The 11,109-nt window shown below is 37.9% G+C and overlaps 1 protein-coding gene across 1 annotated transcript; it reads right to left on the reverse strand.

Moving 5' to 3' along the window:
• Window positions 1-834: 834 nt before the first annotated feature.
• LOC106164532 (transmembrane protein 272-like) lies at window positions 835-9,206 on the reverse strand. The gene is made up of 4 exons (XM_013542475.2): window positions 8,362-9,206; window positions 3,556-3,706; window positions 2,528-2,587; window positions 835-2,082 (listed from the first exon to the last, which is right to left on the reverse strand). The coding sequence occupies exons 1-4, from the start codon at window positions 8,482-8,484 to the stop codon at window positions 1,649-1,651; spliced, it is 768 nt and encodes a 255-aa protein (XP_013397929.1). The 5' UTR covers window positions 8,485-9,206; the 3' UTR covers window positions 835-1,648.
• Between the last annotated feature and the right edge of the window lie 1,903 nt (window positions 9,207-11,109).

Below are 11,109 nucleotides of genomic sequence, written 5' to 3' on the forward strand. Positions count from 1 at the left end.
ATGGATAAACTCTAGTAGATAAACAGTTAATGAATGTGTTGATTAGATGAATGAGTTTAATTAAGTATAATTGTTATTTCTCTAGCTGTGTTAGATCTGCTTATAGAATCACGCGACAGCCTTTCCGCTAGTTAGGCACACATTTTCTGCCTTCATTACTTACTGCACGTTTAGTTTTCTGCTTTACTTTCTTGCGTGTGTTTCCTTTTTCTCTCTCTCTGATTTTATAGTTGTTTTGAAAATTTTCATTTTTCGCCTAAGTCCCTTCAAAGAGTGTTTGAATTTGTGTATGTTTGATGGATACATGTAATATTTCTACAGTATGTCTTTAAAAAAATAATCATAATAAATGTTTTTTGTTTATATCTTTCGTAACACATTTTATCTTTAAAAAAAACTTTTTGGTATTAACTGTATTTGGGTGCAGTGTTGGCACGTACAATATTTCGTGGTTATTTATTTTTTTCATAGTCACAGTAGTGTCATACTCTTAATCGTTGTCATTCGATTACCACTAACAGTAAATAGGGCGTCTTGATGAAGCCAAGTGTCGTTTTTTATTTTGATTCGCAATTGCTTCGTTTTTACTTGGTTATCGACAGAAGAGGTGGTCTTAAATTTGATGATGATGATGGAAACGACTCTCACGTGGTGAACTCAAAGGATAGCCGATTCATTGACTATTACTGTCATTGAAGTCGGGTAACGAAATTAATTAAACGTTGCTTACTAAAACGTATTTGTCCAATATTTTTGGGTTTTGAGAATAGAACAGGCGATGCATATATTGCTTTTGTCTTTCGGAGTTAAAAAAAAACACTGCCTGTTCACATGTTTTATAGTTTCATAACTAACAAAGGCCTTATGTTTCAAACACGGCACATTATCAGCCATGTACATGCCAGTAGATTAATTACAAAAATCTGTTTTAATTCCGACACAACAATTCCCCCGCATTTCCTGTACTTATTTTTATTTACCGATATAAACTCGGAGGCTTGTTCACAATGAATTTTGTCGACCTAACTAATGAGCATAAACTCCATGGGGAGTATCGCTGAATGCAATCAGGTAAACAGATGTACCAAGTGTACTCCTATAATCACCAGATTTTCTTTATTCTACTCAACGCCAAGGGGGCGTGTTAGCTTGTTAATCTGATTGCATTCAGCGAGGGTCCCAGTTACGTTTGTGCTCATTATCTAGGTCGACGAAGTACATTGTAAACGGTCCCTTAAAGAGGCATTAACTCCCTCATCTCCGTTAATAATTACAATAACAACTAGAAAAGAGAGCGCAGCCTCCGCCAAGATAAATAATTAAGTAATAATTAATTAATTCTCTAGCTGTGGCGTCTCTTCTTGACAGAGATAACAAATCATACTTTTACTCATCACCAGTAGTTTAACACGTTATGCCTTCCTTTAAATTGCAAATCAATCTGCTTTCAGGTTTTGCATAAATGCATGTTTTTACATGACTGATGAATCAAAAAGTACCAGTAATTGGAGTCGATCCTTATAACATTCGTTCAGTAGAAGGCCCATTTCAGACCTAAGGCGCCCTTAACATTGATCATGTGCTCCAGAAAAAGAAGGCTGTTGTTTCAAAGATGGTATTGCTTAATTACAGATAAAGTTATAAATTATCATTTTCGATCACACCGATGACAAATATAGAGACCCAAGAGAACGACACATGCCAGAAATATCATGGCATAAACAATGATAATCTGCACAAATGCAAACATGTACACAGTCTCGTCGCACCAGTTGCCAGGTTCCATTATAACTTGTTCAAACCGAGGTTTCCATATTCCATAAACCCACACATTGCCCAGTATGAACCAGACGAATAAGAACAAGGTCAGTATGCCCTCTGTAAATTTAGATGACCGCGACATGACTGGGTCCTCCATTTCGTCATCTTCGGCCTCGTACATTTGGTCCATTCTCTCCAGGCGCCTGGCTTTATGTTGTTTCCATATCAGAGCTAATAGTTTCAGAACACCGAAGCAGCCACCAACTAGTAGGTATATGGGGATTTTAGGTTGTTTTGGACATTCTTGAAGGTATTGAACGCCTGAAAAAAAGGTACCATTATTTCTGCTGACTAGAAGTTATGTGGTTTTGGGTACGCACGTACGTCAAGTCAGGGGACGCGATCTTCTCATCAATAATTCCTTGAGAGTGGTCCTTGCAGGAGGTGGATCTCCACTTCATTTTTCAAACCCAGGTTAGGAACAGGTATTTGGTATATCTAATTAGTAGTATGGAGTCGAGTTATCAGGTAACTACAGGGAAATCTCTTTCAAGACATTTTGTCGTCCGAAGTTATTTGAAATAATTTAACAGTAATACACCGTATTTCATTTTTAGTTCTTAATCAAGGACCAGATACTACCACATGCAGAGTAAATCTAATGTCAAACCGTAAAATACGTTTATCAAATGCGCAAAGAAGTTTTAGAAAAGTGTTTAAAGAGCATTTCATTGCACAACCGTCCTCTCTCGTAGATTGTACTTACCTATACATATCATGGCCAGGGGTAATCCCATGCACAGTCCACACACAACTGTCACTGCAACTGTGGAAGAAGTGTGAGAATAGAAAAGATCAAAGCAGCAAGTGTCTAGCGCAGATATAGAGTCGAGGATGCAGTCGCCAATTCTGATTTTTACACCTGGGTCTTGCAACGCCCTTTTAAGGCGTTCCGTTCGACTCAAGGTTTCAGCGCCTGTGATCTCTTCACGAGGAGGGTGACTAGGTCTTCGAAAACTGCCCCGAAAGCTGTCCCGAAAACTCCCTCTGTGTATAGAATTATAGTGCATATTGTCGATGTGAAGATTCAGTTGTAGACAGCTTTTATGCCTTTCTTCCAGGATTGTTTTGATTTCATTGAATTCTCTTTGAAAGATTTTCTCTAGGGTGCGTGCCATTAAAGCCGCTTAACTTGAGCTGTGCACGTCGTAATAAGCTTCAATCCAGTAGCTATGGGTCGAAATTACATAACTTTATGCACGTAATCTCAATTATGAACCTGTTTCATTCGTTTTGGCTCGCAGATGCACCGTACACGTTCAATTTTGAATGCGGTAAGTTTTATGTTGTTTAATTCATATTCAGATAGAAGTGGTCTTGACACGTGGGTAAACTAAACACAATCAAATGTGTTATCGACATATTGATAGCCGAAGTGATGCAAAATGCGAATAAGCAAAAGAAGTGACTCTTTAAAAAAGAATAATCATTTTTATGCGCGATTTTTTACACGTACATGTACTTTTAACGCTCTCGAAAAGCTTTAAATCCCAAAGGTTCATAAATGGTGAAATGCTGTAGCTGAGATAAGTTTTGCAGAGAATAATCCTTGGGTACTACAAGTGTCAAAACAGACCTCACCCGGTAAACATAAATACCGACAAAAATACCATCATTTAACTTATACCATATTTTTAATTTGTGATCAGAATTAATATTAAAAATTTAGTATTAAAATGTTGCATGAGACAGCCTACAATTATTCAGATTCAAGATGATTTCAGGAACGCTTACCTGAATTACAAACAATATCTCCTGTTCTACTTATGAATTCCAAATAAGTGGCTGAATCTTCACGTGCTTCTATGAACTGTGACGTCACTGAGCCGTAACCAGCACTGGTCCCTGCCGCAGCCCTTAACTTCTGGCTGCCAAGGTCGTCTGTCTGCGGAAAGAACGAATTAACTTTGAAAATATGGAATTGTATTGTCTTCAATACAGCAACTTGTCATTTTCTTCTTTCGCGACAAACGTTAACAAAAGAAGTCCTTAAAATTATTTGCTAAGACTTCATGGAACGCCTTTATCGCAGGTATATTCTTTTTAAGCGGATTTTCTTAGCTCAATACAGAAAGGGTAAGAGCCGTGTCAATATTATCATCCATAAGATGCGGAATTAAATAAGTCTTTTAAGCAGTGAAACAAAAATCAATAAATGCTGGGTATAAAGACGACAACAGCAGTTTGTACAAATGTTATCACGGTTTTTCATAATTATTGCCATAGGAAACAGTTGCGTAATGTTTATTATGCATATGCAGTTGTACATGTATAAGCTCCGTCGATTTTAAACGTAAGTTGAACTGTCCCGGTAGCACTAAAACTTCTGAACTGTCCACGGGTATTAGGTCCATAGTGGAACTCTGGCCAGAGATAGTCCTTGGTGACTTCGCCTGCCATCTACGTCACTTAAAATAGGCTTCAAAAACAAAATAATGCAATAAATTACGACAGAGCATGAAATGGGATATAGGGGTTTAATGGAAGACGATTGCTTGGCATTGGATATAAAACGGTTTGACTGGCTACGAGTCCGTGTCGTCTCTGTCGACAAAGGTCTGTCTGTGTGCAAGGCAGACAACTTTCATTTTTGATGATCTGACTGAATTGTGCGAAATTTTGTGGTGCTGACAAAATTTCAAGAGTAGATCATCTGTTCACGCATTTTGTGTTTTAACATATTAAAACCGCCATGGCAAAGCATGTAGCCTGCTTCAAAACGAAGTCAAAATGAGACTAGTTTCAATTTAAACAGCAACAAGAATGCATTTAACTAGAAACAAAAGTCTTAAAAAAGAATACACAGTATATGAATATACCTTAAAGGTAGATTGTTCACACTAGGAGCGCTATAGGCCTAGTGATAAAATCATGTTTATTTCAATCTCTAAAAATAAACGATCGATCTCAATTTGGCAGAAGTTATTACAACATGCATTGCCCTTTAAATTAATGAGATCGAGGCCCTAGTTCGGAGAGTGAGAATGCAATATGCCACTGCCTGGATAGGAGAAACAATATCACAATGGAAACAGTGAGGTTCGCACTGGAGGCTGTTTTTCCCTGGTGCCAATTGCATAATGAACGTGAAGCGACCGTGTCGATCTTTCATAGATAATCGATACCTACTCTTACCAACACAGCAAAATGTATTTTTCTTATCATGCCCCACACTTGACCCGACTTTCTGTGACTGCGCGGGCGAAAATTATTTTTTAGCCTCAGCAATTTTGTCGTTTGGGAATATTGATTCATGGAAACTCTTTCTGGTACACTTTGATTTGTCTATGGTGGTCTGCTTGACCTTTACCATAACGTGGAAGCAATTATTACGCTTTGTTGTATCATATTATCTGGAAAGGGCCCACATGCATCGGCTAATATCAGTTCTTGATAACACTGAATACACGAAAGAAGAAATAACAGCCAATTGCTTCAACTAGATTGTGTCTAAAATAACCTAACCAATTTACGTTGAATTTTATTGAAGTGCGTGACTGCATTGAGTGCTTTGCTCATATAATCCTTGTTGGTTATGCGGAAATGATCAAACTGATTTCATTAGATTTATTTTTAGTAATTCAATTTCTACCTTTTTTCTATTTTCTCTCGAAATGTGTTTCTGATATGATGAATTGATCATCTAGCTCACTGAATGTATGAAGTAATACATAAATGTCATCAACAATAAAAACATAAGAATAGCAAAGTTATATATACACAGGTTATCGTTTGTGTGATTTTGTTTGGTTAGAAGAGCAGTGAACAAGATCCAGCACCCAGTGCAAACCGTCAGACAGCTCTAACCCCCAATACAAGCGTTATCCCAATACATGCATGCAGAATCTAGTGACAATCTGCAGGTAATGTGAAGCTGCAGTTCAAAGCTTGGGAAGGCAAGCCATCTATAATTGGTCTACTGTTTATTTTCTGGGTACATTTTTAATAAGATTCGTTTGATTTTTTTTATGATAAGCTGTTTAACCGGGAGGTACCTTTTTTCTGTTGGAGCACTCCTTTAAGCCATTTGCTATTAGACACTAAGTTAATATAGTCATTCCAATATCAAAATATATTTATGTGACGTATTTTCTAATAGAAATCCCAACTTTAATACAAGGTTTATAAAATATACATGAAATCGTACAGCTAAAATACAAACGAAATCCCCAAAAATAACCGTGATAAAAGAAGGTTTTGAAAAATTCAAGGTGTTGCTCAAATTATGAACCTCAGTGTATGTGCAGGTCCCGCGGTGTAAAGCTATACTGTGCGTGTCATTGAGGTGTTACTGATGTGTTCCAGGCAATAAGCTGTGCGCTGATACGGGTGGCGCTGTTCAGATATTATGTTACCAGCATCGATATCGGGCTCCTATGAATTGTCTGCAGAAAAGGAGTATGTTTTTCACGTTTTTTACATTCATATGCAATAAAATACACTTTTTGACAGGGAAACGTGCATGCGTCAGCAGGTAGTAGTGATGCAGCACATACACATGTATTACAATCAGTGCTGCCTCTATCATTCAGACCTTGGACGGATTTTATTCGTTTTATTCATTCCAAAACAGTCTGACGCTTGTTGACATGGTGTGAAAGGGCTTTTATAAGCATTAAATATCTAATAGCGACAGTTTCATAGTCATCACGTATCGTACACAGCAGCTTTAATACAAACAACCCTGGATAAATATAATAAATTTTGTATTCTGCAGTACCTTGGTAGACGCACGGGTATTTTCTACAGGTTGAAAGCCAGAGTACATTACCATGTCTATGTTCTGTGCACGGCACCAACACCAGTGCATGCGGCATAAATCTTAAATGATTTTGTGCTGAATTACTCATTTTCTTGATTTGCATGTGGTGTGTTTTACAAAAGATGACTGGAACTGGTCAAAAATTTCTATATTTAAAATTTAAACAGTGCGAAAATCTAAAAGTAAAATGAAATCCTGTATAGATTTATTTAATTAGTCGGTGGTTTACATTTGATGCCTCTCCACAAGAGCGACCAATTGCGCGACATTCACGTTCAATTGAAATGCATCAGGCTAAAATATCTAAAGTAAAAAAGCAAATAATCAAGCAGTTTTCATTGACGGTTTTCAACCGTCCAAATGTTCCTTCTCCGAAATACCGACAATATTTCAGAAATTACAACGTACGACAGTTTTCAGTGTTATGTTTACCCTGTATTGTAAGTCTTCCCATTAGGGCCCATAACCTTTAAATGCAGAAATACAAGCCAGCAATGAGAAACCCAAGGCTAAACATGCGCATATGTAATTAAACGTTACACTGCTGGGCATATAAGTGACAAGTTACAGTTTTTCGATGCATGTGCTTGATATTTGTGTTTCATATTTATATCTCGCAAATGACGCACAAAAAGTACTTCTTTTAACATTTGTAGACACTTGCTTTGAGGTATATTTTCTGGCCGTCTGACCGTCTGTTCAACACCCACTAGTACATGTTCATGTGCCCTTCCCCGCTCTCATTGGTCGCACGGTTCTTTCAGCCATAGCATGTGTCCCTTCTTCCCTTCATTCATCCCCTGCTTCGTTGGTTCATTTATTTGTGCATCCATTCATTCATCCATTCTTTAAGTTGCTTGTTCGTTTGTTCAATTATCCATTCTCCCAACCAATTTGCTCATCAATCAATAGATCAAGTCTCTAGGACCATTCCAATTACATTTGTTCCTTTAAAATATACTGTTCGCGTTCGAAAAGGCCCCAAGTCATAGTTACTTTGTCTATATATAAATACTGAAAAGCTACTCACATTTCCCAATTCAGACCTTAAAAGCGATAAAAAATAAGAGCACCTGACGTCAATATTTTCTTATAAAGTGCAGGAAGACATAAAGGTCTCAGTGACTGGTTAGACATTAGGAACTATATCATTTGATCAGAAAGGTTTCAAACATCGAGTCCAAGTGCAGGAATGGGTTGAGCAATGATTTGTGAGTAGGAGAAATACACCATTCTTGGGGCAAATTGAATTTGGCGGGAAAGTGTCGGTTTGGATCCTTTAATTTTCTATAAAAATATACCGTGCTTATGTCACATTGCCTTTTTAATTTTTGAAATCACTAACCTTTGTCCCAAGAAAAGCGGAAATTAAAGAAATACCTGGGATGACACAACTTAAGTTCAGTAAGTGCTTTCATACTTCTTTATTTTATGGTTAGCTTTCAGTAAAGAACTTGATACAGCTAATGCCGCTTACTACTTGAAAATTGAACATGGTGTTATATGTGTTCATTTATTCCACCGTTAATCAATCAATTAATTAACCAATTATTTTTGAGCCCAAATCTTTTTATCCGTCCTGTCGAAACCAAATGGTAATACTTCCAAGTGCTTAAAATTAGTTCTTTATCTATCGTAATTAGTCCTTAACCAAAACAGGCTTGAATGTATAAAAAGAAAGTGAAACCATGTTACGTGTATCAAACCTATTCATTTAACTGAAATGCTTATGACGGTTTCAGCGTGTGCATTTTTGATAAGACCTATGCTATCAATACCTGACGCTGGTATCCGGGTGCCCTTGGTCCAAGAAATGCCTCACTGACGCGTCTAACCATGCTAATTTTAGGTGGATGACGAACAGAATTCGCTCTGGATGCCACCCGCGCCAGCCCAGCCATCTTGTCTGCTACAACCAACTTATCTCTCGGCGTATCCTTTACTCCAGATTTCACCCGCTTGTCTGTTCTGTGCAATTAATTTGCTGCAAAGCAAACCAGGTGCTATATGCTGGTTTTTCTTGATTGTTAACGATTCTTCTTTCCTTCCGTGATTATCGACAGCTTGTATGTCAATGGTAAATTGTGGTTCGTTTTAACGCTTATCAAAGATCGCTGTCACGTGACAATTTGTCAAATTGACAGTTCTCATGTATGTAGGGTGTAGTCGCAGGCAGAGTTTCCCTAAAATTAAGCTCCTATCAATATTGGTTAGTTCGTTCTCTTTAGAATTTCCGAATAGCACAATACTAACAAGGAAAAACACAAAATGTTCACTATCACATGTGTAAAGTATAACTTGTAATGCATACAGCTGCTCGTCTCGAACGTTGTCTTTCCAGTCAAGATGGACCGGCCTTACTAAGCGGGTAATACAACTACCAGTAGCTCACCTCAGACAGTCAGCCTAACGACATGGGACCAATACAGAGCGTTGAACGGCGCAGCAGAAATATTAATTTCCTTTCCATGGTAACCCAAAGCATACAACCAGCCGACGGGAGTTAATACTGCATGGGACATTTCGAGTTCAACCTAACTTGACTGGAACTAGTCCAGTCGCAGGGAAACGGAATACAAGCGGAATCCTGTTTGGACAAAAGATGTGATCGACTTCTTCTGATTGCTAGGAATACAGTGCACAAGACAGGTGTTGTGTATTTAGGTTTACTGAAGGTTCGGATACATGATTTATTTAATGCTGAGATACCAGTATAGTGAGCATTAATGATTATCACACAGCTGTTTGGGTCGCATCAGGCCGATTTCAGTGGCTTCGTTCACACGATAATATTTTAACCAAGGCCTGAATATATACAAGACACTCGCGAAACCAATGAGTGCGTTCAGTCAGGACTTGATAGAACTTAGCTCTTTACTAATTGAAAGCTGACACGATTCCATATTTATTCATTCATTCGTTAATGAACTAATTAACTGCTGAGTTATTTAACTGTTTAGAAATAGTTTGAAAAGATTGTTTGCTTCTTGTGAGCAATTAGGAATTCGATATAATAAAACTGATGACCAGTGAGATATGAGTTAATATGACATGTATAGTTTTACATGTACCATGTGCATGTATCTACCCAGTGCTTGGCAGGCGATAACTGTCATGCTCGTCAGATGACGTCAAATGACGGGGTTTAGGCGATTCCAAGATCTAAAAATTTTGTGTTTGAACTCAACTTTGAATTGTCATGTCCTTGGGTTTTTACAAAGGTATCACTTATCAAAGTATTTATTGCAAAGAGTATTGCATATCATTGGGTTTCACGGAGAGGATTTAACAGATGTGCTCAATAAGAATAACAAAACTTGAAACAACAAATCACCGCTGGAGAAGTCTTTTTAACACAAGTACATTTTAGGAAATATTTTTTATATCAAAATACCTTTTCTACAATTTTACTTCAGATTATTTTTATTACGCATATTTTCCAACAGAGCCTAGGAAAGTATAGGCTTTGGTTTAATTTTCCCCCAATTCCTCAGGATGTATACGCAAAGCAGTGCAAGAGGGGGAAATATTTTTGTTACCCTTTTAAATCATGTCGCAGCCGCAATAGCCGTATAATTCAACCCTTTGGACACCCCATATTAAAATTGTTACTGTCATATTTTGCAGATTAACCTTATAACCATAAAGCGTCGATCCAGTTCTTTTCTCCTACCTGCCATCTTTGTAAGTTGCAAAGATTACGCTGTTACTAAGGGCGTATTCCCAGACATTTAGATCGATCTATCCCCGTGGGGAGTCTCACTAGATTACTGTCAAATAATCCGGCTTAAATGTCCGTCCCGCCTACCACAAGCTGTACAGCTCGGCTGACAGCTACTTAGCGTGAACCCCCAGGGAGTTAGGTCGATCTAGTTTGGATGGATCCAATCTCTGGGAATGGGGTCTTAGACTGTCTTTCCGTATATATAAAACGTAACCACCCGGTACGCTGCGTTAGTGGCAAATTAAATGGTCCCCTTTTTACTGCAACTTTACAAAACTTTTAGTGTCTGAAATGAAAGATCCGTGGAGGGTTTTTAAGGCAAAAGAAGATAGATAAAGGTAAAATTTTCTTACAATGTTATTTATTGATGACATTTTCGCATCATCTAAAATATTGGAAATAAATCATTTCAATAAATGAGGACTGGTTTTGTGATTGTTGTTGTTGATGGAGATTTAAACAACAGTTCGAAAAGGAAGGGAATATTCCGTTCTCTATATAGCCCAGCCTACCACTGTACGGAATGGGAGAGAGAGAGAGAGAGAGACGATCTTGTAGACAATGTTTTTAGCTCATCAAAACCATAGAAAAGTTCAATGTGCTTGACGTCAAACGTCACTTTCGGGCTGTAAAAGAAAACAGCAGAGGAAGTCTGTGTGGTCGTTGCTTGTCGCTATAGTCCACATTACCAATGCAGAACGGTTATCTTTAGATTTAAACAATCAATACCTAAGCTTGGGCGCGTCAGAGCTACTGTGCGTTGACGTTAGAGGGACGCCTGCGTATTCATGTACACATCGAT

This window comes from Lingula anatina, chromosome 3, assembly GCF_051362555.1.
Source record: "Lingula anatina isolate TDL-2025a chromosome 3, LinAna3.0, whole genome shotgun sequence".
Taxonomy (NCBI): Eukaryota; Metazoa; Brachiopoda; class Lingulata; order Lingulida; family Lingulidae; genus Lingula; species Lingula anatina.

Excerpts from the sequence above, each read along its gene's own strand:
- LOC106164532 (XM_013542475.2), bottom strand. The coding sequence starts at position 8,484 with ATGGCTGGGCTGGCGCGGGTGGCATCCAGAGCGAATTCTGTTCGTCAT. Across the intron at positions 3,707-8,361 it reads CACCCGGATACCAGCGTCAG|ACAGACGACCTTGGCAGCCA; the intron begins GTATTGATAGCA and ends TTCTTTCCGCAG. Across the intron at positions 2,083-2,527 it reads CCTGGCCATGATATGTATAG|GCGTTCAATACCTTCAAGAA; the intron begins GTAAGTACAATC and ends CCTTTTTTTCAG.